General features: G+C 50.3%; 14 protein-coding genes across 14 annotated transcripts; 7 read left to right on the top strand and 7 right to left on the bottom strand.

Annotated features, from left to right (window-relative positions):
- Window positions 1-492: 492 nt before the first annotated feature.
- Window positions 493-1,518, top strand: J4E82_008346 (uncharacterized protein; the record flags this gene model as incomplete). The annotated part of the gene is made up of 2 exons (XM_051734579.1): window positions 493-636; window positions 736-1,518. The coding sequence occupies 2 exons, from the start codon at window positions 493-495 to the stop codon at window positions 1,516-1,518; spliced, it is 927 nt and encodes a 308-aa protein (XP_051585646.1).
- Window positions 1,519-1,711: 193 nt separating this feature from the next.
- On the top strand, window positions 1,712-3,858 carry J4E82_008347 (uncharacterized protein; the record flags this gene model as incomplete). The annotated part of the gene is made up of 2 exons (XM_051734580.1): window positions 1,712-2,698; window positions 2,761-3,858. The coding sequence occupies 2 exons, from the start codon at window positions 1,712-1,714 to the stop codon at window positions 3,856-3,858; spliced, it is 2,085 nt and encodes a 694-aa protein (XP_051585647.1).
- A 411-nt stretch (window positions 3,859-4,269) lies between these two features.
- Window positions 4,270-5,238, bottom strand: J4E82_008348 (uncharacterized protein; the record flags this gene model as incomplete). The annotated part of the gene is made up of 1 exon (XM_051734581.1): window positions 4,270-5,238. The coding sequence occupies one exon, from the start codon at window positions 5,236-5,238 to the stop codon at window positions 4,270-4,272; it is 969 nt and encodes a 322-aa protein (XP_051585648.1).
- A 691-nt stretch (window positions 5,239-5,929) lies between these two features.
- J4E82_008349 (uncharacterized protein) lies at window positions 5,930-6,253 on the top strand (the record flags this gene model as incomplete). Its single annotated transcript, XM_051734582.1, has 1 exon — window positions 5,930-6,253. The coding sequence occupies one exon, from the start codon at window positions 5,930-5,932 to the stop codon at window positions 6,251-6,253; it is 324 nt and encodes a 107-aa protein (XP_051585649.1).
- A 205-nt stretch (window positions 6,254-6,458) lies between these two features.
- Window positions 6,459-7,488, bottom strand: J4E82_008350 (uncharacterized protein; the record flags this gene model as incomplete). The annotated part of the gene is made up of 4 exons (XM_051734583.1): window positions 6,459-6,658; window positions 6,717-7,188; window positions 7,268-7,368; window positions 7,416-7,488. The coding sequence occupies 4 exons, from the start codon at window positions 7,486-7,488 to the stop codon at window positions 6,459-6,461; spliced, it is 846 nt and encodes a 281-aa protein (XP_051585650.1).
- A 944-nt stretch (window positions 7,489-8,432) lies between these two features.
- Window positions 8,433-9,816, top strand: J4E82_008351 (uncharacterized protein; the record flags this gene model as incomplete). Its single annotated transcript, XM_051734584.1, has 2 exons — window positions 8,433-9,368; window positions 9,562-9,816. 2 exons carry the CDS (start codon window positions 8,433-8,435, stop codon window positions 9,814-9,816), a joined length of 1,191 nt encoding a protein of 396 aa, XP_051585651.1.
- Window positions 9,817-10,214: 398 nt separating this feature from the next.
- Window positions 10,215-10,907, bottom strand: J4E82_008352 (uncharacterized protein; the record flags this gene model as incomplete). Its single annotated transcript, XM_051734585.1, has 2 exons — window positions 10,215-10,674; window positions 10,723-10,907. The coding sequence occupies 2 exons, from the start codon at window positions 10,905-10,907 to the stop codon at window positions 10,215-10,217; spliced, it is 645 nt and encodes a 214-aa protein (XP_051585652.1).
- Window positions 10,908-11,402: 495 nt separating this feature from the next.
- On the top strand, window positions 11,403-12,276 carry J4E82_008353 (uncharacterized protein; the record flags this gene model as incomplete). Its single annotated transcript, XM_051734586.1, has 2 exons — window positions 11,403-11,925; window positions 11,993-12,276. 2 exons carry the CDS (start codon window positions 11,403-11,405, stop codon window positions 12,274-12,276), a joined length of 807 nt encoding a protein of 268 aa, XP_051585653.1.
- A 230-nt stretch (window positions 12,277-12,506) lies between these two features.
- J4E82_008354 (uncharacterized protein) lies at window positions 12,507-13,709 on the bottom strand (the record flags this gene model as incomplete). Its single annotated transcript, XM_051734587.1, has 1 exon — window positions 12,507-13,709. The coding sequence occupies one exon, from the start codon at window positions 13,707-13,709 to the stop codon at window positions 12,507-12,509; it is 1,203 nt and encodes a 400-aa protein (XP_051585654.1).
- Window positions 13,710-14,316: 607 nt separating this feature from the next.
- Window positions 14,317-15,463, bottom strand: J4E82_008355 (uncharacterized protein; the record flags this gene model as incomplete). The annotated part of the gene is made up of 2 exons (XM_051734588.1): window positions 14,317-14,633; window positions 14,683-15,463. The coding sequence occupies 2 exons, from the start codon at window positions 15,461-15,463 to the stop codon at window positions 14,317-14,319; spliced, it is 1,098 nt and encodes a 365-aa protein (XP_051585655.1).
- Window positions 15,464-16,490: 1,027 nt separating this feature from the next.
- On the bottom strand, window positions 16,491-18,450 carry J4E82_008356 (uncharacterized protein; the record flags this gene model as incomplete). Its single annotated transcript, XM_051734589.1, has 5 exons — window positions 16,491-16,841; window positions 16,894-17,490; window positions 17,539-17,852; window positions 17,899-18,060; window positions 18,117-18,450. The coding sequence occupies 5 exons, from the start codon at window positions 18,448-18,450 to the stop codon at window positions 16,491-16,493; spliced, it is 1,758 nt and encodes a 585-aa protein (XP_051585656.1).
- Window positions 18,451-19,353: 903 nt separating this feature from the next.
- On the bottom strand, window positions 19,354-21,107 carry J4E82_008357 (uncharacterized protein; the record flags this gene model as incomplete). The annotated part of the gene is made up of 5 exons (XM_051734590.1): window positions 19,354-20,048; window positions 20,110-20,818; window positions 20,867-20,927; window positions 20,979-20,995; window positions 21,048-21,107. 5 exons carry the CDS (start codon window positions 21,105-21,107, stop codon window positions 19,354-19,356), a joined length of 1,542 nt encoding a protein of 513 aa, XP_051585657.1.
- Window positions 21,108-21,573: 466 nt separating this feature from the next.
- J4E82_008358 (uncharacterized protein) lies at window positions 21,574-22,803 on the top strand (the record flags this gene model as incomplete). The annotated part of the gene is made up of 1 exon (XM_051734591.1): window positions 21,574-22,803. One exon carries the CDS (start codon window positions 21,574-21,576, stop codon window positions 22,801-22,803), a length of 1,230 nt encoding a protein of 409 aa, XP_051585658.1.
- Window positions 22,804-24,149: 1,346 nt separating this feature from the next.
- Window positions 24,150-25,232, top strand: J4E82_008359 (uncharacterized protein; the record flags this gene model as incomplete). The annotated part of the gene is made up of 4 exons (XM_051734592.1): window positions 24,150-24,499; window positions 24,545-24,622; window positions 24,670-24,751; window positions 24,798-25,232. The coding sequence occupies 4 exons, from the start codon at window positions 24,150-24,152 to the stop codon at window positions 25,230-25,232; spliced, it is 945 nt and encodes a 314-aa protein (XP_051585659.1).
- Window positions 25,233-25,302: the final 70 nt, after the last annotated feature.

A 25,302-nucleotide genomic window follows, 5' to 3' on the forward strand; every position in this document is an offset into this window, starting at 1 on the left:
TCTTCTGCAAATATTTCATGCGGGGACGACTATATACTAAGCCATCTTTTGGTCGGCTAAGAAACTGACTAAAGATATGCCAAAGGCGAGATCGGAGACACGATGCACGGAACGGGAGGACAACGACCGGGGGTGGATGTGAGGGACGGTAGGAGAATGGTTATGGACGATGGCAGAGGAGCATCATGGCATCATGGACATGACATGCTAGCATGACGCATCTATAGTACTGGAGATCTGGATTTGGAGAGCAAACGAGGGAGCAGGAGGGTATACGAACGTACGCGATGCTTCAGGAAATAATTCGATAAGTCGGCTGTCTGCGGACTTGCATACCGCACTAGCGCTGTGACGATGACGTAGTGCAATAATCTACATTGCAGATGGAAGACATGTTGAGCCATTAGGTATTCCAACACCATCCCTTATCTGCTTTCTCACATCCGCCTCAGCCCTTCATCGCCCACTACTATAGACACCCCATCGCCAACAATGTCAGACGCCAAACCTACTTCCTCCATTGCCATACTCGGCGCTGGCGATGTTGGCGCAACCATTGCGTATAGTCTCATCATGAACCCCGTCGCCGGCGACATTCTGCTCGTCGATCCCAAAGAAGAAGTCAGAGATGCACAGGTAATTCCAACCCCTTGAACTACGGCTGTTTCCAACTTGCTTCATACTTTCGACCCCGTCGCTTTACATTCATCCATTCACACTCACGCAAAATCTCAGGTAGCAGACCTTTCAGACGCAACCTTCCATGGAAACACCACTACGCGTGTAAGATCGGGGACGCACAAGGAAGCAGGACAGTGCGACATTGTCGTCATCGCAGCGGGCGCCAAGCAAAAAAAGGGCGAGAGCAGAACCGATCTCATCGGGCGCAACAAATCTATTTTGGAATCTGCAATCTCCGACATGAAGCCTTTCCGCGAGGATACCGTCTTGTTGCTCGTGGCCAATCCCGTCGACGTGCTTACCTACTTTGCCCAGCAGTACTGCGGATTGCCACGCAGCCAGGTCATTGGATCGGGCACGTTTCTCGATTCCGCGCGGCTGAGGGGTATTTTGGCGAAGAGGGCTGAGGTCGCGGCGAGTAGCATCGATGCCTATGTGCTGGGTGAACATGGGGAATCGCAGTTCGTTGCGTGGAGTCTAGCGAGTATTGGCGGTGTGCCTCTCTCGTCTGCTCTGTCTTCTCTTGATCGTGCAGCAGACAAGACGGCCATTGCAGACGAGACGAAGAACAAAGCCACGTCCATCATCGAGAACAAAGGTGCGACCAACTATGGTATCGGAGGCGTTGCAGCATCGATTTGTAAATCCATTCTCTTTGACGAGAAGATTGTGAGGCCGGTGAGCTACTACCAGGATGGACTGGGTGTGTGTCTTAGTATGCCGGCGGTTCTGGGTAGGGGTGGTGTTGTGAGGAGTGTGCCGATGCCGCTTGATGGTGAGGAGAAGAGGTTGTTGGAGGAGAGTGCCAAGACGCTCAAGGAGGTTATCAATGCCTGAGGATGAGATTGAGAGTATGTGGAGACTGCCGCGTTCTTTCGAGAGGTAGATATACAGATAACAATTGGAAGCGATCAACAAGTGTGAACCGCCTCGGCTAGCCCACCCCCGCATTCCAACAACTCGCATCTCATCTCCGTGCGACGACTCCACACCATCAGCTCATTATGCCGAAACCCCGAAACTACTCTTGATGGCTTCTGCGAGTTCATCGGCGCGTCCAACATCGAATGCACGGCAAAAACATGTCACTACTGCTTGTTTGAGCTGTCGTACGCGCAAGATCAAATGCGACGCTGCCAGCCCGTCATGCAGCAACTGTATTCTATATGCTCAACGATGCGTGTACCAACATGGCCTCGACAAGCGGAAAGTTCCCCTGAAGGAGCGACTGGTTGCTGCAGAAACATATGCAAGGCAGCTGGAGGAATTACTCCAGGCAAACGGGATCCCGCTTCCGAGCGAGAGGAATCTTTCAACCCCATGGGCGGCGCTCCCAGGTCCAGCGACCAATCTAGAGCACAACTTTGCCAGTCCAGTGCCCCCGTCCAACCGAGATCTTTCTGTGGCTCGAAAGACGCCGTCGATGACGCTTGACACTCCTCAGACTGACAGCTCTTCACCCCTGGTCGACCAGCTCACTGGTAGTCTGGGATCTCTCAGGCTTGCCGAGGACGGCCAGCTCAGGTTCTATGGCGCTACGTCCAATCTCCATTTACTCGTTTCGGGGACCCGCGCGACAACCAACACAAGAACAGCAGTGAGCCGGGTAGGGGTTCAAGCCACGCTGGACGCTGCCGGCGTTGGGCATCTCGTGGATGCAGAGCTCGAAGATCATCTCATCAAGCTGTACTTTTGTTGGGAGGACCCGAGTATCCATCTTGTGCAGGAAGACCTTTTCTATCGCGAGCGACTCAAGTGCAAATCGGGTGACTACGTGAGCAAGCTTTACTCCGAGGTGCTCGTCAACTCCATGTGCGCTGTCGGAGCATCGTTGACTTCCAGGCATTGCGTGGAGCTCCCCGAACCATTAGTTGACTTCTTTGCGTCGCGTGCGCGCGCACTGCTCGACGTGGAGTTGGACTCGCCCACATTATCGACGGTGCAGTCTCTTGCCATTTTGAGCGGGGTGGAATCGATTCGCACTCTCGATGCTCGTGGCTGGCTTTACAGCGGCATGGTAAGTTATAGCTGTAAGAAATACACGTAAGACATACACTGATTCCATACACGTACCCTTAGGCAGTACGGCTGGCCACCGATCTCGGCCTGCATCTTGACAATCAAGTTTATGTAGACGCTGGTATCATCGATGCGGAAGAGGCGAGTTTGCAGAGAGTAGTGTTTTGGGGTGCTTTCATCCATGAACGAATGTGGTCCTTGTATCTCGGTCGACCGGTTTCACTCGACGAGCATGCCATTACCACACCGCCTTGCGTTGCCAAGGTCGGCGAGCAAAAGCTGTGGCGACCCTACATTGACGAGTACGCGGACTTTGATTTCCCGGCTTTGGTCGATCCGATTGATGAATTGCACAGAAACAATGCAACGCTCTGCGCCAAGATGGCTCGTATCCGGGATACTCTGTATTCCGACTCTGTCGTCTCAGTGCTCGGTGCTCAGCAGCTTCACGACTTTGCTTCGGGTATGCGAGCCGAGCTTGCACAGTGGCACAAGGACTTGCCAGAATCTTTGAAAGTTGATCTGGCGTCGGTTTCATCCTTTTACGTCCCGCACGTGCTGCAACTTCACATGCAATACCACACCGTCATGATCATTGCCAATCGTCCATTTTTTACGGCCACTACGGCGAACCTGCCCGACGTTGCTTTCTCGGATCCGATGGTCGGCCCACCAACATGTACCGACTCAGCTAGAGCGATAGCCAAGCTACTTCAAATCTACCGAAGGCTATACAGCTTCCGACGCATCAACATCCAGGCAGTCCATCTCGTCTTCACGGCAAGCTTGATTCATGTGCTGAATGCCTGCGAGGCAGCGGCACCGTCCTTGAGGAATTCAGCGTGGAAGGACTTGGAAGTTTGCCAGCAAGCCCTTTGCGACTTATCAGAGGGCTATCATAGTGCGACGCGGGCCCGTGAAGTGGTCACTGGGATACAGAATGAACTCTTGCGAGCAAAGCGTGAGAGCATGAAGCGAAGTGCTGCACACGGAACAGGGTCGGAGAGCAACCCGACCCGAGCGAAGCGGCGTCGCTCATCTGCATGGGAGCAGCCTGCAGGACCAGTTGCGGATCATGGTCATGATGATACCATACTGGATCCAGCACTCAACGTCATCGACTCGATCTTCTGGTCGGAATGGACCAGATTAAGTTAAAGAGTGCAGCCAGACACACACGGTGGTATTACCTCTTGTTGAAGCCTCTTCCACGTTCTCAAAAGTAGATATAACAGGGCACCACAAGCCTCGAAAGACTCATTCCTAGGAAATATGCGAAGTAGGAGTAAAGCACCATCAGTATTCTTAGCCTTTGGCCTAACTCGACATTTGGCTAGCGCGTGGGATGGCTAGTATTTGAATACTGTCCGTCATGGTCGAAGCTGCCTCCAGTTGCTAACACTCGGCCCACACTTTGCTTTTGCGCGCTCTGTCCTCCCACGCGTTGCATCGAGTGTGGTCATGACGGACCGATATCACCAAACACCCTCTGCAACCGTACAAGCACGTAAATTGACACAGTTGCTACGTAGGGCTCTTCATCGCAAATGGAAAAAGCCAACCAATGCGCTACAAATTTGAGTCCACATCCAACGCAAGTCCGTGCCCTCCTTCAGCCTTTGGCTTGTGGTTTGGATTATCATAGCCCCAGTACTCGTAGTACTGATCCGCCGCGGGGAGCTCCTTGATACCCGGCTTGCCCACCTCCGGCATCTTCATGACCTCAACATACTTGTCCATGTCGATCGTGTTGGCCTTGCGCCACTCCGTCAAGCCCTCAAAGTCAACGCACTTCTTGTTAATCGACATATCGGGGAAGGGATACCCCTGCGTCTCTACCCAATGCAAAGGAATCAAATCGAGATTTGCGTTGCACTGGATGCTTTGGAGAAGGATGTCGATGCAGTGGTTGATGTGGATCTCGCGTTGCTTGACGGTGTGTGCCCGTGCCATGCTGAGGTTGTAATAGTCGCCGTATGCGATTCGCCGTAGGGAGTTCAGACAGTGGACTTGATGGTATACATCGAATATCGAGGCGTAAGCATCGTCTCCTAGACCCCAGACGTCGTCTTCCAGCTTTGCCGCTGTCGAGGGATCGACACCCATCTTCCTGAGCTCTTCGCGCGACACTGGGTAGATGCGCGTCAGTTCCCATTCTTCCCAGACAGCATCAGATTCGGGGTTGGGTTGTTTTCTTGCGATGGAGCCTCCGTCTCGCGGTGGAAAGAGCGTTCCGTTGATCTTCCTTGTTGTGGGCTTGAGATCGAACTCGGCCAACACAGGGCTGTATGGGGTGATTTGATGATAATCGCCGTTGAGTCCATGATCATGGCTGTAGTATGTTCTGGCAAAGAGCAAGACTGAGGCTACCAAAACGACCAGATTTAGCACTGTGATGACCACCGCAGCTTTCCAGGATACTTTCGTCTGCCCGCCACCCCGAACTGTTCGAGCCTTCTCTGCATCCAGGTCAGATGTATACTCCAGACTCTCATCTGACGCCAAGGTCTTGTAAGCGAAATTTGGGAACAAATGCATTGTGCCATACACTCGCGCAAGTGTGTTGTTAATTTGTGGTGAAGGTGGAAGGTTCCAAAGCCCGACCTCGGAGATTCCACGACTGCTACCCAGCAATAATGGACGGCACACTAGAATCGACCTATGCAGGCATTTACTGGCACCACTCACGCCAACTGGCTGTTCTAGTTGGTAGGTCGGCGGTCGTTCAAGTACCTTCCTTGTCGAGACAAACGGTGCGGGCTACAATGGCGACATCACACCACAAAATCGAGCAAGCCAACCTCCTCCTCCGAGGCTTGCTAGAATAAATCTTAGACCAAGTGAGGCATCCCATACTAACGCGTCATACAGCCCTGGACAGATAAGCATTTCTGGCGCCGGCCCGTTGCGATTGGCGAAGCTTGGCTCTGGCTCGGTCTGGGGAAGCTACGTCCTGCCTGATCAAGTTAGAACGAATACGAAAACTAGTCTTGACAGATACGCTATCATGGAGGCCTGGCATCTTTACATGCCTAATTGCTGGCCTTACCAACATGCCAATCAGGTGCTTGACCAAGCTGCTAATGCTGACTGTACTTTGCCGTGGATGGATACGTCCGCAGCATGGTATATAGCCTAAGCGACACCGCAGCCGACAGTGACAACGCGATTCCACCATCCTACCATCCATCGTTTGCCCCTCTCTGCTACCATCCTCTCAGTCATCGACATGCGTTTCACCAACATCACCCTTGGCCTCGTGGCTTTCCTTACCGCCTCGGCCGTCGCAGCCCCAACTGCTAGCACCAACGACATCGCCAAGCGCATGCCAACCCCCGAGCAGTTTGAAGCCCTTGCCCCAGAAGAGAAGCGTGAAGCCTACAAGGCCATCTATCGTGCGACAAACATTATTGGAAAATCTGATGCCGAGAAGCGGGCTTTCGAGAAAATCTATCGCGCCACCAACATTATCGGCGCGTCGGATGCGGAGAAGCGCGATGCTGACAAGGCGATTTACCGCCCTTTTGAGTTTCGGGTTACCGATGAGGAATAGGTTCGTTGTTCGGATATGGTTGGGTGTAAGATTAGATGAATATTCTGACCCGATCTAGATGAGCAGACTATGACTTGTGTAATGGAGTAACATGACGGAAACGTGTTCGACAATCTATCTATAATGAATTATTGTTCTTGTCAAATCTTCAAAGTAACGCCCAAAGCCACTCTCGACGTGCTTGTTGCTACATAACGCGCCAGTATCAATACGTTGCGGGCAAGATACTCAAGCGCCCACCGTCGGTCAGTAAGACATTGCCATTGATATACGCTCCAGCTCTGCTAGTGAGGAAGAGCAGTGCGCCCGCCATGTCTTTGATATCGCCCGCTCTTTGCTCGGGTATGAAGTCTCTCGGCCATTTATCCTGTGTGAGCATACCTGCAGTCATTTCACTAGGATACACTACAATCATCAGCAAACAAGTAAGACAAAACGGTTCTAGGACGATATCTCGACTTACGGCCAGGTGCAAGGACGTTCGAGCGGATATCATAAGGCACCAACGTCGTCGCTAATGCCTTCATTATATGCACTGCTGCCGCTTTAGAACCAGCATAGGCGTAACCAGCCATTGGCACACGATTGAAAGCACCAGCGCTGCTGATACATATGACCTGGCTTTTCTGCTCAACGTTTCCAGCCTTGTTGCCCTTGTCAAGCAGCTCGAGAAAAGCGACGACTGTGAAGAAGGCGGCCGTGGTGTTGAGCGCAAATGTCTGCGTGAAGTCGTTCATATCCCAATTCCAGAGGTGACTGCGGAATTCGGCCAACGACGCGCCTTTCTCCAAGCCCTTGAGAGTCGGGCCGGTGATGCCAGAGTTGGCTACGACAAGGTTGACGTAGCCGGATTTGGAAGCGATGTGGTCGACTGCTGCGGAGAGATCGGACTTGGATGTTACATCGGTTTGAAGGTAGTAGATATTTCCATGTTTCTATACATGGGGTCGTCAGTATATCTGTGGAGAGAGAGTTCCACATCTACATCAGTGCGGACACTGAGGCTATACATACCGCTGTGTTGGCTGCCTTCTCTAACACTTCTTGTCGTCGACCCAGGATATAGACAATCGCACCATTTGCCTCTAGTGCTTGCGCGATCATCAACCCAATGCCTGCTGGCCGTCAGCTAACCGTTGGTCCTGATCCGCACTATGTTCACCTGTTCCGCCACCCGTGATGACTGCCACGAGCCCATTCACGCTGAACAAAGTACCGCTGTCGAGATCCGCCATATCGTGTAAAACCTATATTAATCCGACGGATTCAAGCCGCTGGTTTCAGCCTTAAGTAGAGGATATGTTGCTTGCGCGAATGCTTGAGGTTTCGGGCGGAGATAGTAAAGCTCCGCAGGCTGACAATGACGTGCTCATGCTCACAGGTCGAAGTTGAGGTATGATTGCGCCGGTTGTACGGCCGGCGAATGCCCCGCCCTAACGCAATTGGGTTTGTAAAATGCCTGAGATTAGCCGCAATCAGTCACCAGAAGTTGTGCGATGTGATGATCGGGTCAGAGACGCAGCTTCAGTGCTCTTCCAGTGTCCATGCGTATGCGCGAGATCATTATATCCCACAGAGAGTTCGATAACTACTAGAGCTTGGAGTTGTCTGTCGACGGTCCCGCAGGCGCGATGCCATCTTCACAACGGTACCTGGGTTTTGAGATCGTCGTCGTGGAACAGCATTGTCCCAACAGGCAATATTGAGATTCTGCAACAGGTTCACTCAGCAGCATCTGTATCTAGGTAGGCTGGGCGATCGCGAAGGACGATATCGTGATAAGACCTCTCCTGGCGTAATTCGAATGGCTCGTCGCAATATATAATCTTAGTTGTGGAATTCCTGCGTCGCATCCGAAGAGAACATTGAAAGACTTGACACATTCATGTCAAAGGCCAGGTTGGAAGGACGAAAGGGTGCGAACCTCGGAAGCAACCCGCAGACGTGCTAGTACCGTGTGGGGTAATTAGCGGCATACCTCAATGGGCAAATGCGGGGGTCGTTGGCTAGTCGGACCAATGCAACACCGAGCTATCCCCCGTGAGAAGTAAACATGTTGGAAACACGTCTCCATTTCTGGGCACCTGCAGTATATAGTGCTCAAATACATTAGTGCGGCTCTGCAGCAAAAGGTAATTGCTTTATTCCTCCTCGACTTGCTTCCAAAGACTACGGCAACATGGTCCTCGCACCCATCGAACGTCTCCCCGTCGAGCTTCTGCAGCCCATCTTCATTGCCGCTGGCCATAGTATTGCGCTCATCGAAGCATCTACCTACATCGCAGCACGACTTTCATCTGAATACATTTATCACTCGACGTGTAACTACTACCTGACTGATGTGCGAGGCACACGCGCCGAGCTTTCGGCAGTACAAACCTACATCTTCGCCAGCAGATGGATGACATGGTCTTTCTTCAAGTCTTGGATCATGCGACGGTATGGTCTCGCTGGATGTCTCTGTGGACGGACGCCGAAAGAAGGCTGCTTCGATGCGCAGTGGCCGCCGAACTTTGAAGATACTTCGCAGATGCTGTTCTCTCGAAGTCACCTACCTCAGCTTTCTATAGTGAAAGGACGCATCCCAAAGAAGCTATTGTCAGGCCCCTGGACCCGGGATAAGATCGAGTTCCTGCGATTCTTGCTCTGGATCACTGCTATGACGGTCGATTGGATGAATCCAGAGACTGCGCAAGTGGCCATCGACGGCAGAAAGCAGGCCATGCTAGATCGAAATCTCGAGGCCGTGGAGCTGTTCAACCACAATCGTCGCTTGGGTAGACCTGCAGATTTGGGAACGGTACTGTTCGCTGTCATGCACGCTGGTTGCGACCGATCCATCGTATACGACACATTGCTCGCTGCAAATATGTGGTATGGAAGGAAGACTGCGCGATGTTCTGCCGAGCTTCACAAGTGGTGCCAGTCTCGGATAGCTAATGGCGATCCGAAAGGTCGATGGCTCCAGAAAAAGCTTTGGGAGTCTTGCATCCTTGATCACCGGGGGGACGCAGAGACCCGTGAACACATTCGGCAATATCTGGACCCTACAACCGAAGCTTACGAAGGAGGACCTGAAGATATGTTTACTACGCACAAGCTTCATTGGAACGAGGTATGTTCGTCTTTTTCCTCACTCGTCGGCTACATGCTACAGCTGGCTACTCTTTACGTGAACCGAATAAACCAAAGGCATTCGATCACTGGCCGCTAAAAAATGCAAAAAATACCATACCTTGTGATCAGCTACCATAGCGGCTCTTTTGGCACCACTCCCGGTATGACATCTCGAGCTAAGCAATTCACAGGTGAATCCGCACCGAGGATGGCTCATGGCGAGATCGACGGGTCAAGATTGCCAGACCATCAACCATAACATCAGATGGCCCGATGTCATTCGCTCACCGGGTTATCGTATGTACCGGGGTAATGTCTGCGCTCGTCGGCTACATTGCTGGGTCGAACATAATGGAGCTTCGCGAACCATCGAGCTCTGGCTTGCACCGCCCGCCTCCCGTAACATTCCTGCAGAAATTCTACGCCATCGTACCCAGTCCAAATAGACTCCCGGAGCTACTGGTATGATAAATCAGGCCATATTGGTGGCTGGCGTCAAACTCCTATCCCATTTTTGCTTGCTATCACTTGGTGTAAACTGAGATTTGATTCCAGAGTTATCGCTTGTTTGGATAGTTCGTTGTCATGCTGCATCGCGATAGCGACGGAAAGTACCTCCAGAGAGAAAGGTTAAGAGAGTACTGGTCACACCTGTAAGCGACGAGTCGCATATGTGGGGGCTGCCGTGAGAAGGCACGGCATCAGTTGCAGGATATATGGCTCGGCATGTGAGTTCCTCAGACAAAGAATCGTAAACACGAACAAGGTGAGTAGTTGATATCTACTCGTTCAACGAGCCAAGGGGGTGGGAAACGCTCCTATCTGTCTACGTGGGGCTTGGAAACTACAGCTTGCTCGTACTCTCACGGCCAACAAAACCATCAATAGGTCTAATCTTCACCATTACTGCTCCGTCTTGTCGTCCATCTATCATAAAGTCTTGATATTCGGCAAAGGCATCCCAACTCTGTAGCACAGCTTCGACTCGCATACTGTTCACTTCCTGATCTTCAACAACAGTGAATGCGGATACGCCTTTTACGCTCTTCATCACAATAGATGACATTTCGCGCCACCTCTCTTTGTCTTTGGTCGAAAGCTCAGGTTTCGAGGGGATGTTCATAAGGACGACAGCGGGATTTGATGAGACTGGTATCGGCATCCCTGAAGATTTTTTCACAATCACCTTTGAGTTGTGGACTTCCGGTGGTTGAGCGAGGACATCTCCAGTCGTGAATAGTTGAATCAGATCTTGGACGGGCTTGGCGGCCAAGTGCGTGTCGCTTGCTTCTTGATTCGCGTACCTGGTATGGTCAGCATCCGCAATTCTCAACATTGTTCTTCCAACCTACTCTTCGATCATGTATATCTCGGTGCCTGAGCTATCGTCTACCGGTAATGCGCACACATATTGTAGAACGTGTGGCTCATGTGGTATCGTGTATTCAATGATCTTGTGAAACGCATCGATGGCTTTCTGTCGCGCAATCGAGTTCTTGAAAACGAGTCTTGCAGTAGTGAGGATAGCTGTCATCATGTATCAGGTAATGCAGATGTATCAGCTACGACATGAATTGTTTATGGGCGTTCATGCTGTATGTATTTGAACCCCGCAAGTTCGGGATACCAGTTCCGAGTTTCGGAATAGCCGACCCGTACCTGTAGCGACTTACCAAGACTTCTCCACCTGAATACTTACATATCATGCATTTTGGACATAAAGAACTTGCGATAGAATCATCAGATCTGTGACCGTTGAGATGATGAGAAGCATAGGAATTGGAGTCATCCCACACGTCGGCACGTGGTTTCGCGTGTCTTGACGTCATCATCCGGCCATTCATGAACATCACTGAACGCGCTTCCTTCAGCTGACAATCTTCTGCCATCCGCAACTAACCATCCCATGTTCCTCCCCCACTACCTCCGCACGGTCAAGCCAACACTTACAGCTCCATGGCGCGCATATTCGTCGTTTAATCGCACAAGTTCCATCCCTTTCAACTTCTTCTCCGGCTTCGCAGTGGCAAACATGGCGTCCGCGTCCCTTGACACATCGCCCTTCTCGTCGACATCATACAAACCAAAGTATGATACCTGGCCGTACAATGACTCGGACTTCGTTCGCTACGATGAAAATGATGATGGCGTGTTCTACCGCCAACCGCGATTAGTTACGCACATCGATGATCCAAGCATAGCGCGATTGACGCAGTACTACGACACCGTGTTGCCGAAAACTGGGCGGATAATGGATATGTGCACGAGCTGGAAGAGCTTTTACCCGTCCTCGGTCAAGGAAGCGATACAGAAAAAGGACTTGGAGGTCTATGGTGTGGGGCTCAATGCGGAGGAGATGGCGCTGAATGGCGTGTTTATGGGCCCGGATCGCTGGCGCGTTATGGATCTGAACAAGCCGCCGCACGATGTACGTGCTGCGTGGGAAGGAGGACAGGATATGCAATTTGATGCAGTGACGTGTGTGGTAAGTATCGACTACTTGAATAAACCACTTGAGGTTTGTCGAAAGCTTCTGGAAGCTACGCATGAGGGTGGTATGTAACATCTATATCCTCCTGCACCCGAAGAAAATACTGATCTCATACCCCTTTCTTCCTTTAGGTACCGTTCACCTTGTCATAAGCAACCGCTGTTTCCCTAACAAGGTGGTCAGGAGGTGGATGATGCTTGATGAGCGGTCGAGACTAGAGTTTGTTGGCGATTACCTCCACTTCGAGGGCTGGAAAGATGTGGAGATTGTGGATCTCTGTGCGAAAGACGAGAGTGGGATGAGGATTACGGACGATCAAGGGACGGTGTTGTTAAGGAGTCCGTATCTACCGGATCATCTGGATCCACTGTGGGTTGTTAGGGCGAGGAAGGAGACTTCAGGGACAGCTAAATAGTAGTAGCCTAGATGCCGAGCTAAGCTTCCAGAGATTCATGAGTCCCGTATTCGTGCCAGTTGCTCAGCCGCAACATACTTGAATCGCATTGTCGGCTCATTTTAACCTTTTGTGAACCTCGACCCACTTCATACCAACTTTTTCGAATCCTTGTTGTATATCCAAGTGATACAAGCTGTTGTGACATCAGCGTGTGTGTCCCATCGCTCTGGTCTATGTTGATGATGTGCTTACGGAATGATGTGGACTGTTGAAGGTTGAGAGCATTCCCAGTCGCAGTAGAACGGTCTACCAAACTGTGTCACCACAAGTCTTGGGTACCATAGAGAATCATACATGCGGAGGACAGATGTCGGAGGCAATATAAAGTCCTTTATTGTCCTTAAGATCTTGACCAGATCGTCGTAATGATGGCGCAACTGAATGATAAGCATTTCGAACCGCTCAGAATCCAGAATCGTGTTATCAAGGTTGTTGTTTTCCAGACCTTCAGTACCTGTAGACTGGAGTTGGTTATTCGCGAGGAACATGCGTAGGTGAAAGTGTGCTAATTGGGACCACACAGCTCGCACAGCTTCCAGAAGACGACTTCTTTCGGAAGGAGATTCTGGGATCGGGTTCATCCCCATCTCCTTTCGCAAAATGATCCATGCTTCAATCATCTCAAGATGTATGACGCCTTCTATTTCTTCCATCCAAATAGCTGCTGCGTCAAGAAAGACGTTTTTGATCGGCCCCATGTAGTTGATCCTACTGAGATCTGTACCTTTCCGCACCTGCGAATCCTGAATTGCAGTACGGATCATAGCCTTCACTGCATCTTCGAAAACGTCGTGTACTGAACTCTCATAGCGAACAATCGGCCTATTCTCACGTTTTACCACGCCTTGGAGGGCATACACTTTGTCTCTAGGGTTCTCACATCCGCTCGTACCAAAGGCGTGAAGAAGACTTGGGTAAGTGAATTGCTTGTCAGATAAAGCATGTCGAGTAAGCCAGATCACCTGCGGCGGCACGGCCAGCGCCGCTTCCGGGTAAAGACGCTTCAGGCCTGATGAGCAGAACCGTCTCAATTCTTCCCAGGAAAGTAGTGTTTCACCGCATATGACGCGAATGTAGCGGGCCAGCATAATCTCTTGGACGATCCAGAGTCGAAGCCAGTAAGGACTTTCGAAGAAGCGTTGCAAGGCAGGTCCGGAAAGTTCGTTTTTTGAGCTCTCATCGCCGGAGGCAGAGGCAAATCCGTTGTCCTGATCCGCTACCTTATCGCGAGTCAGTTTTCTGCGGTTCCCTGGTCTTTTTGTCGCGGGGTCGTGATCGTAGTGGTGTCTGAAGCCGGATTTGATTGTCTTCATCGCCAATTCGATGCAGTTGTCAGACTTACCAAGCCACACATAGACGTAGCTTGCTCTTCGGTAGATATCCGACATCATTTCGACCTGGTGATTGCGTTCCTCGACAACCGACTGATCAATACAAATCTGATCGATCCACAGCCATTACGTCTCGTTTTCGTAGTTACTACAATCTTGAAATTGATATAGGCGTGCCCTAAATGCTTTCAGGAAATTGTAGAGGTTCTGTCGTACAAGGAAGGATTGGTTGTTCACCGCGATCTTTTGAACAGGATCTGGTGCACCCCAGGTGTATGATAGAGCCCGATACTCGGGCGTTTTGTTGGACTGGAGAGTGACACGCTTGAGTTTGCACTTGATTGGGCCATCGGCCTCGGGGACGATACAGATAAGACGGATCTCCCGCAAAAGGCGATTGACTGATTCGTGTACGAAGATGACTTCTGAGTCAGTCATGGCCGTTATTCAGCCGTCGGGTGGTCGAGACAAGGGTTGATCAAGACAGAAGCGGGGTGTGACCTGTTGTGATTGGCAAGATGCAGCATTATGTAAGCAAGGCTGAACATTGTTTTTCTTCCACTGCCATGCTGTCAAATTTTAGCACTAGGATATACATGGAGGTTAGGTTTAAGTAGAAGCAGTGTCGGGACCGCATGTGAAGCAGCGCTCGCTGATGATTGTACAGCTAGAGGGAAGCCTCAGAATAAGGTATATACACTTCTAAATTCTTCTCAACGCTGCGCTCGAGGCTAGTCCACTCTGCTTGTCCGAGCTCTCTCAGCATCGATTGGGCTCTAGCTCTTGGCTTTATAGTTGTCAAATCTTCTCCTTCCGAAAAGTCGTCGATGAATGATCTTGTCGGGTAGAGTTTCCTCAAAACAGATAGGATCTTGTTGAAGGTGAAAGGTTCAGCAAAAGCGAAGATTCGCTCATTCTTCACATGCGGCAAAATGGCCGCAGCAACATGTAAGAGAGCAACGTCTTCCACGTCAACGAACCATTCTTCACATCAGTCAGTGGTGTTCTGTCGGCTAGCAGGAAAACAACTTACGTGGGGGGAAGAGTCTCATGTGTTCGATTTTTCCCTCGAAAAGGTCAGGAATCCAATGAGCACTCGAGCGGTAACCCTGATTTACAGGATCAAGAACCCGTCCAAAGATCCCGTTTGGCAGAACGGCATTCGTAATGAAGCTCGGGTGATTCTCACTGCACCACTTCCACACCGCCTGCTCAGCTCGCGTCTTACTGGCAGCATAGGCATACCATGCTCTGTAGGGATCGTTCGTCGGGGGCTTGTAGGCCTCTTCAACTGCTCTTTCGTTCCATGTGTGCTCATCTAGGACCGCGTCGTTTCCAGCAAAAGGAGAGACAACCGCTGCAGATGACGAGGTGAATATGAATCGCTTGACAGTTGGTTCCTTAGCAGCAGGTTCCATTGCGCCTATTGCGGCGGCGACAGCGCCAGGAATGACATTGTCCGGATTCGGGTCAAAGGTCATGATTGTCGCAACGTGCACCACTGCGCTAACGCCTATAGTCATTTTCAGCAAGGAACTGCACAGGAGTGTGGGTTTTCTACCCTTGACTGCTTCTTCAAAAGCACCCTCGCGAGTAATGTCGGGAACAAGTGTAAGCTCGAATCTATCACTGCCATACCTCTTCTCAAGTAAGTCCACCAACCATGAAGACTTTTCTAGGTCCCGGACAGTACCGCGGACCTTCAAGCCGTGTTGGAGGAACTTATCGACGATATGTGACGCAAGATATCCATTTGCACCGGTGACAAGAACAGTACTCTCACCGCGAATGGCTGAAGTTGGAAGATCAGACATCTGGGACGGTTTCGGGGAACGGATCGCTTGTGTGTCCCTCTGTACGGGCCAAGAGGAAATAGGTGTTAGAAAATGGAGGGTGCCTTGCTTTACCAATACATAGTCATTGGCACCAGGTGTTTATACTTGTTATTGTCACAAATACCTAGCTCTATAGGGTTTCAGATTCAATTGTTCAGCGGACGAATTTTGGCGTTCACTACATAGGTGTTTCAGGGTAGTTAGCAGGGTTGTTGGTCTTTCCAATGTTCTTGTAGTTGTTGGCCAGGTTGCTCGGGATCTATTCCACGTCTAGTAAAGTATCGTGTTCGCACAGATGCTGGGCTCGAATGTCTGTGGGGCTACCCTACTGGCATGTTTACGTTGGCAATAACAAGGCCGCAAAGCCACCGAGAGCACTTTGCGTGAACGCCGTTCAGGTCCGGCACTCGTCCGAGACTGATGATCGTCCGAGCTGCTTGATTGCAAGTGTTTGATTCCTTGGCGCCAGCGCCCGATCTGGAAGACGAAGATGGAGCACTTCCGCTTTTATGGGGAGTCAGATCAATAGTGGCTCACAAAGGCGGTCGTAAATCTTGTCTTGGGCGCTTTCTGCCTACTGCCCAGGTGCCAAAAGGCGATGGCACGCTTTGATTGGGGAAGCAGGAAACTCTCAGTATAGAACCAAGCTAGGATCTATTCTGAGAGCTATGGCGCTGTACACCTTTCCGCTCGTAATTTATCGGGAGTGTACGCAGCACACTACTACATGCACGCCTCTGGTCGGAAAGACAGAGAATTCTGTAGGTGTTGAGAAAATGTACAAAGTGTACAACGGCGTTGACTTTAGGCGAAGGTGTACTCCCTCGCTTACACGTAGGTTGTTGCTTGCAAAACCAGAAACCAACTCTCCAATGTAGTTAGATAATCTCTAGAATGCTACGCGTGTTTTAATACAAATCGTTTCTCAGGATGATAGAGCAAATTAATATAATTCCAATAGTCTCTGCTACAACGTGTGACCGACCAGAATCTCTTGATGTTTGTCTTATGTCCAGTCGCTCCAGTGGCTGCCTTGCATATAGCTATAAGTGTCATCAACGTAGGGCAGGACATGCTGGGGACCCTCAAGACTAGGGAAGTAGCCTAATGCACAAGCATCGTATTTGATTTTATGCTGATCGGCATAGAATTCGTCGAAGTCCGGATTCATAGCCTCCCTAAGCGATTGCACATCGCCCCGTGGGTGGATCAAGGGCCAGGGCTTGGTGCAGGCCTCACCCTTGCACGACTTTGTGACCATGAGCAGGGCATCCAGGCGGGGCCAGAGCCTTTGGATGTCGAGATCGTTGCTAGTACCGTTGGTATTCCAGAGGTTGTTCATCTGTGACGGGTCGGTCTATATGTCGTTAATCATTTGTGCATTTTCATTCGAGCTGGTTTCTACGTGCCTTCATATCATAAAGCTCATGTTCACCAGTACACCAAACAGTATAGGACAGATCGTAGTCATTGGCCACGACGCGTAAGGACTTGTAAGTATTGTTTGCTCGAGGTACAGGCGAACCGTACATGCCTTCGTCCAAGTTCTCGCCCCAGAATTCGATATTGACGTGCTCATGGCGTGCGTTAGCATAGTCTTTCTCAGTAATCGGCATTGGAATTCCGTCAAATTGCTTGAGGAGAGGTATTCTTGCGAGAGAGAATAGAGTTGGTACGATGTCTGTGTGAGTGGTTGGCGAATCAACAGTCGCACCCTCTGGTACACCAGGGCCTCGAATAAACATCGGAACGCCGATATCTTCTTCTATCGCACAAGCCTTTCCAGGGGGTAGTCTGTGCTGACCGATGTGATATCCGTTATCGCTAGTGTAGATGACGTAAGTGTTGTCAAGAAGGCCCATGGCTTCCAATCTCTCGAACATAGCATCAACAAGATCATCTACTGCTGCTAAAGTAGCAAGGCGGAGACGATAATACTCGTCATTATACTCTACAACAGTGCTGTTCTGTTGTGGCAACTTCGCGATGAAGCTTGCACCACTAGTCTGTGCTCTTATTAGCGATATCACGCGTCGACGAGACATTAAGCATACCTTGTTTGGATTGAAGTTGTCAGTACGAGGTACCTTTACCCCTTGGTATAGATCTTTGTGGCGCAGTGCTGGTACTGGTGGGTTGAAGGTCGGCAAAGCACCTGGCGAAGCAGGTTGGACTGTTTCAGCATGTGGTCCGATGGGCATCACACCGAGAAAGAATGGAGCATCTGAAGACGCAGCATCTTCCAAGAACCCAAGGGCTTTCGATGAGATCAGATCTGTAGAATAATTACCAGGGTAGCTCCTAGGTGGATCTTGATTTCGCTGCAAGGTTGCATTGTTGTAGTTGTATGTGTAGGGATCAAGCAGAACTGAGATGGTTAGAAGTCATAATATGTCATCGTTCAAGGAACTTACAATCCGAACCAGTCCAGCCCTTGGGGAATGGCTTGTTCCAAGTTGAAGTACCATGAGCATTCATTAACTTTCCAGTGTAGTAGGTGTTATAGCCCGCTTGCTGGAGCCACACAGGCAGATAGCGGTCGTTGAGTCCTTCTTGGATGAACTTTGGGTAACCACCTATCGTAGACTTTGGATCAGTTTGATTCGCGAAGTGTTGTACAGGAATTACTTACCGAAGGGCGGCTGGATGTCAGTCACATTGGTGTTGTGACCAGCCATACCAGTCCAAAGAGAGACACGGGAGGGGCAACATTGCGCCATGGTGACAAAATGCTTGGAGTAGAAAGTTCCCTTGTCTCTAAAATGCTTCAGAACGGCAGGTTGATAATCCAGCGAGTTCAGATGTAGATCTTGATCGTCGGTCATGATCATGACGAAGTTTGGTCTCTTCGTTCTATTATGATATCCTTCTTGAGATGTCTGTGGAGGCTGGTATATCTGCGTCGCGAAGGCCTGTGCGATGATAGTGCTGCCGACAGCATACAGGATAACGTACGGACGCAACATCTTGGAAAACTCTTTTCGACTAGCTGTAATTGATCGTATTTTGTTCTAGCTAGAACACGAGGCAACATGGATTTGTACACAATGAGGATGCTTTGCATATGTATTGTTCCATTGTTGTGCGCGTCGTGTCTTTAACTTAGAGCAAGGCATTCTCGGAATGTGGGGACTAAGAAGATGGTGCGAGAGCGTTCTTCGCATCTTCTCATAGCGCCGATACTTGATGTGGAGCAAACCCGATGTACCCCAGATTTAGTCCAGATGGAAATAGCACTAACACCTATAACGGGTAGCCAATTAACAAATCCCCGAGTCTCGGCTACAAGTATCCTTATGATTCCTGATCTAAGTTCCGATGGCATTACACCGGAGCCTTTTATGACTCCGTGCGTGCAAGAGAGGTAGTATGCACGTCGTCTTCATATTAACCGGCGGTTAATCTTTGGGGAGATGTACGCGATTATCACAAGAGGCTACGCTTAGAGAGCCATTATATAGGTGCACTCGCAGTGATAAATGGGTCAGGGTTAGGGTGAGGTTGGGTTGCCTGGAGAGGTAATTACTAGGCTGTGTTGAAACCACATATCACCTGTCCTCCAAGTGACCCGACCTCAATCCAACGCCTACCCATTTACCAGCGGAATCTGGTGTCGAGGATATGCGTAGCAAAACACGGCCCGTGAAAATTACTGCTGATATCCACGCGTGAGGTCTAGTCTGAGCGAAGACACCCTCATCTTGCAAAGTTGCCGGACGACGTGCGTACCTCCTACTGACAACCAGATGACTCTGTATGTGTTGTGGGAAGACGGTTTTCATAGTGGCATTACTCTAGGCTGAGGACTTATTTTCTAGTTTAGAGGTCGTTCGTCGCTTGTATGATCTACTTGTGCATAACTTAAACCCTCAAACCTCCTCCATCCTCACACTCGAGTTCTTCTCTTCAGCTGATCCTACCTGTGTATCCTTGCGCTCTCGTGTTTCAGTACCTTCTCCAATTGCACCTCCATATCCACTTTCCAGGATTCTCTCCCGAACATCCTCCTTCGCGAATAAAACATCGATCTCCTCGAGACTCTTGCCTCCCGTCTCAAGACACATGAACCATACGAATGGCATCGCGAGCCAATTGAACACCAGCATCCAGATCCAAATCTTCCACCCAACTGCCTCGAGCGCAATTCCGCCCGCGAATACAGTAAGGAAGCTGAAGAGCCATTCTCCGAAGGCGCCAGCTGCACCACCGATGTGCCGTTGTTGGAGAGGTGCAATTTCAGGACCATAAAGCCAAGGGACACCGACCCAGCCATATCCGAACACCATATTCCAAACACAGATGATAGCCGCCGCGCCCCACTGTGTGCCGAGTGTAGGTCTTGGGAGGCCAATGAGTGCTACAAAGACCGTCATGAGAAGCGCGAGAACCAAGGCGGACCAGAACATTATGCTTTGACGGCCAAAACGCTCAATGGTTGCTGGGAGAAGATATGTGCCGAGGGCGAACATGGTGTTCATGACGGCTGACAGAAGTTGTGCGAGGAAGTCGGAAAGACCGACATTCTTGAAGATGACAGCAGAATAGTAAATTGACAAATTGATACCTGTGTTGACCTCTGTTAGCACCTCATCTCAGATATATAGTCGTTGATTCGAATTGCATACCCATCATCTGTTGGATTGAAAGCACAAGGAAGGATATCCTGATCCGTCTACCAACTCTCAAATCTGTGTTGTCCCAGAATAGGGTCCAGAGATTAAACTTCGTGCCTTCTTCTGCATCTGTTTCGAGCTCGATCGATTTCATGATCTCCTGCTTCATCCGATGGACATCCGAATGATCTAGAGGCTTGTTATGTAATTTGGCAAGCACATCATCTCCTTCTGCCTCACGACCCTTGGCATAGTACCATCTCGGCGTGTCCGGTAGAAAGAACATCACTGACCCTGAAGCCATCGCAAAGAAAGCCTGAAAAGCAATTGGAAATCGCCAAGAGACTTGATTCGTCATGCGCGTGAAGCCAAAGTCGATCCAATATGCGATTGGGATGCCGCTGATCAGCAATGCACAGGTGAACGCCACTTCTGGGCCACGTTCTCCCGCCTCGATAGACATTTCTGCCATATACGTGGGAACAGTGCAGGATATGAATCCAATTCCGAAGCCGCAAAGAATACGCCCTGCGATGATCTGCCCGACGGACCAAGAACTGGCTTGTATGACTGCACCCACAACAACGAACGCGTTACCGAGGAGAATGATGTTGCGACGACCGAGAGGCATGCCGATGATAGAGACGATGAGGCAACAGATGGTGGCGGCAAGGGTATACGAGGATGCAATCATTGGAATGACGTATGTGCCAGTAGGATACTGAAGGTATGTTAGCTGTTGAAAGCCGAAACATGTTGGATCACTGACGCCCATAGCTTTAAGAAAGGCATCGGTGCCTTGCACCCCACCCAAAACACCAGCATCATAGCTAGAAAATTCAGCATCCGCTTTGGCGTAGCCTTTGTCGAGGCAGTATTACCCGTAAAGCATGAAAGACTATGTTCACTTGTAAGTAAGAACGAAACAGAATGCAACACATCTTGCATACCACACCACAACTCATCCGCATCAAGCGGTACATAGTTCGTCCTTTGATGGATCCAAGCATTTTGATTGACAGATTACGTTTCGTAGATTGCGTTGGCTCGAGCAAAGCAGTACCACATCCTTTTCTTATACCTGAACACCCCATACCGGCATATCTCTGTTTTTGGTCTAGTACGAATCTGGGGTAATCGTTCAGTCCTGCATGGGACTAGCGCGTGTCAAGACTAGCGCGCATCCCCGCATTCTGATTAACGGGATTCAAATTCCGTGGGACTTGGAGAGCTGTGGCTTGAAATCCGCATCACCACGCAGAGGGGGGATGCTCATCCGTATTGATTATGTCTGGGATCCATGGAAATCAGGTAATTCGCGCAGCAGCGGGGTGGCGACCTGCTCGTAAGTGGTGGTTATGCAGATCTAGTTGCTTTTAAAAGCGCGCGAGACGTGCTCAGCTTGACGCGAGAGCGAACTGTTTGTTTTCACGTTCCCTCATCACCTTTCGTCTTTTGGCGCCCCATCCATGCAGGATGTCGTCTCCCAACGTAATTGTTATCGGCGCTGGACCGTCTGGTATTTCTATGGCGCATACGATGAAGCACAAGCTGGGGTTCACCGATTTCACCATTTATGAGAAGCTCGACGGAGTGGGCGGGACATGGCGCACAAACACGTATCCAGGTGTTGGCTGCGACGTGCCTACAATTCTGTACTCGTTTGCCTTCAACCTCAACACAAATTGGTCCAAGGAGTTGTGCGACGGCCCCGAGATCTTGGAGTACATGGAAGCCACCGTCGATAAGTTTGACTTGCGAAAGCACATGGAGTTCTCTATCGAGTGCTTGGGCGCGAACTGGAACGAAGAGACCAAGAAGTGGGATGTGCGCTTCAAGGATCTCAAGACAAAGATTGAATTTGTGCGCTGCGCTGCGGTCTTCATTTCCGCTGTCGGCGGCATCTCGTATCCCAGGGACGTCAAGTTTCCAGGGATGGAGAAATTTAAAGGGGCCATGTTCCACACAGCTCGTTGGGATCATTCATACAACTACGAAGGCAAGCGAATGGCCGTTATTGGAAACGGATGCTCAGCAGCGCAAGTCGTCCCCGCAGTGGTCAAGGATGTAGCGTCAATCAAACAGTATGCGAGGTCGGCGCAATGGTATCATGAGCGACCAAATCGGAACTTCAGCAAAGCTGAAACATGGGCGTTTCGCTATATTCCGCTATGGGAGAGATGGAAAAGATTGCAATTGTTTCTGGAGAACGATGATCTTGTCACGACGTACATGCCTGGTGCTGAAGCAACAACAAAGCGTGCCAAGGTCGAGGACCATGCAAAGCGCTACATTTTCTCACGGGCGCCGAAAAAGTATCACAATGTCTTGGTTCCAAACTTTCCGCTAGGTAAGGAATGCACAAACTCTCAAGCACCGGCCTTGCTAACAATTGATCTGTCAGGCTGCAAGCGTCGCATCTTCGACCCTAATTACCTCGACGCTCTCAATGAACCAAATTTGGAACTCCTACCTGAAGGAATCCAAGAGTTTGACGAGACAGGCATAGTCAGCGAGTCAGGAAGGAAGGAGGAGTTTGATGTCATAGTCCTAGCAACGGGCTTCCAAGTCCAGCGTTTCCTCACTCCAATGGAAGTCTTCGGTAAGGGGAAGAACCGATTGAACCAACAATGGAAAGAGCAGGGTGGCGCACAAGCTTACATGGGAACTTTCGTGCACGGCTTCCCCAACTTCGCTATTCTGTAAGCCTTCCGTTTTCGTCCTTTCGTCTTCACCAAAAACCTTGTCTGAATTGCTAACTGACGAGCACCCGAAAGATTCGGTCCCAACACTTTCCCAGCTCACAACTCCGCGCTCTTCGCGTGTGAAGTGCAGATCGAATTCGTCATGCGGAACCTTCTCGCTCCTCTGATCGATGGTAGATGCAGGGTCGTCGAAGTCAAAGCCACAGCCGAGAGCCAATGGGTCAATAGCATTCACAAGCAACTGTCAGGATCGGTTTTCCAGGCTGGCTGCTCGAACTGGTACATCAACGAACATGGCCGCAATGCTGCCAGTTGGCCAGGGTATGCGAGCACGTACTGGAAAGAGGCCTGCATTCCTCGATTCGGAGTATTCAAAACTGAGGGAGGGTCGTATTTTTGGTTTTTGAAGACTTTGAGTAGGTGGATTCGGACGGCCGGCTCCACCACATATGGTCTTGGTCTGCTGGCGATTGCTATAAGTCTGTGGAAGAGAAATGAAGGATTCCGTTCTGCTTTGATAGAAGTTTTCGGAGCTGCGACTGGTCGGTTTGCGCGTCTTGTGGGATAGGTGAGAATCCTATGCATGTAGATAGTCGGTCTGGAAGATGCAAGGCTGTTAGTGATGGTTGGAGCTTGTGTATTTACTACTATTCCCCTTGATGCGCAGACTGTGATCAGTGATAGAAGAGTTGCACACTGGCCTAGTCATGCGCGACAGGATCACAGCTTACTTCGTGCTTGATTGTACCTAGTAACCCATGGGTAGCCTGGGCCCATTGTCATATATACTTTCCGATTTGGAAACTAGTGTGTTGTGTCTCAGACCAGCCTACCATGAAGCCTCAACTTCAGAATCTGCACTTCGTGGTCGTCGAACCGCATATCCGTCCCCTCAGTCCGAAGCAAGACAGCACCCGACCTTCTTGTTGTAGAGTTCACCTAGTCGCTGTCATCACGTTGTCAACAGCGGCTCGAAGTAGAGCTTGGATATTCTTTACAACACGTGCATGGACTAAGTTGTGTGGTCGGTAATGCCAACGCCGATTGATCGAGGGATGCATACAGCCGAACTGCGTTCCCATGGGGCGGAATCCTAATCCCGCGCATGATCTACCAACTCTGTACATTGACCCCGCATCACGCTACGTCGTAAAGACGGAATGCCTGCTGATACGATATTTATAATGGTTGGTGAAGGTGACTGGGGATCTGGCTAAACATTTTGTACCGGAGACAGTTTCATATTCCCGCAGAACCATGTCGACGCCTAAAGTTGGTCGTTGTGTAGGCGAGTTCGCAAGGACATCAAGATCTAGGCTGCCTTGCATTTCAACCGGCAATGCTACCATGGCCTACAACCAACGAACTGTTTTTGAATCCCGCAATCTGTACACACAATACGCAAGACGAGGCTCTCTGGTGAGAGGTATCGCAAACATAGGTAAACCGTCCAACGTCTCTTCGAATACAACATCAGCATTTTTCAAGAACAAGGACAATGAAAGAAACAAACGACCGCTAAGCGAAAGAATGAGCCTCGTGGGTAAGACCACCGTCATCACGGGGGGTGCTCGCGGGATAGGTCTATCTTTGGTTGAAGCTGTTGCGGAGGCGGGTGGAGATGTGGCAGTTCTCGACGTGCTAGAGCAGCCGCAGACTGATTTGTCTACTCTTGGCATCAAAGCCAAGTACTATCGGTAAGATTTCACTCGCAAATGGAGTGGCGTTTCTAATCGCGATAGTACCGATGTAACCAAGATGGACGCTTTAGAAGAAACGTTTCGCCAGATCAAAAGTGACTTTGGGCGCATCGATAACTGGTAGGTCCTGTCTGGACAGAGTGTTGACTTGATGCTAAATCCGGAAGTGTCACTGCCGCAGGGATAGTGGCCGACAAGTCGTTCTTCGACCATTCTTGGGAAGAATGCGAGAAACTTCTCAAGGTCAATGTAAGCTTTCTCGATTGTAATTCTACCGTCTACTGACATTCAAAAGGTTCTTGGAACATTCTTCTGTGCACAGCTCGCCGCGAAAGCGATCAAAGACCAAGGCTCTGGTGGCAGCCTTGTGTTCATTGCTTCGATCGCATCCCACATAGCCCTTCCACTGCAACGGCTTCCCATGTATGGAGCAACCAAGGGTGCAGTGCGAGTGATGATGAAACAGCTGGCTGTTGAGCTGGCACCGCTCAAAATCCGTGTCAATACTGTCTCACCAGGATTCATCCGTACAGATATGACAGACCTCTGCGCAACGCAACAGCCAGAACTGTATTCTGTGTTTAGTTCCGCCCCGCCGATGGGACGGATTGGCGAGACGAGTGACATAACAGGCGCTGTGAACTACCTTCTGAGCGATGCATCCTCGTACACGACTGGGGCAGATATACCCATCACGGGTGGTTTGATCGCTGGACGGATTGCGAATTGAGACCGTACATAGCAACGTCTTGGGTTACTAGTTGCATTGATGTCGCACAACCCATCTGTATGTATCTCCT

The sequence above is a fragment of the Alternaria postmessia genome (genome assembly GCF_024291825.1).
Source record: "Alternaria postmessia strain BMP 2775 chromosome Unknown scaffold_66, whole genome shotgun sequence".
NCBI classification, from domain to species: Eukaryota; Fungi; Ascomycota; class Dothideomycetes; order Pleosporales; family Pleosporaceae; genus Alternaria; species Alternaria postmessia.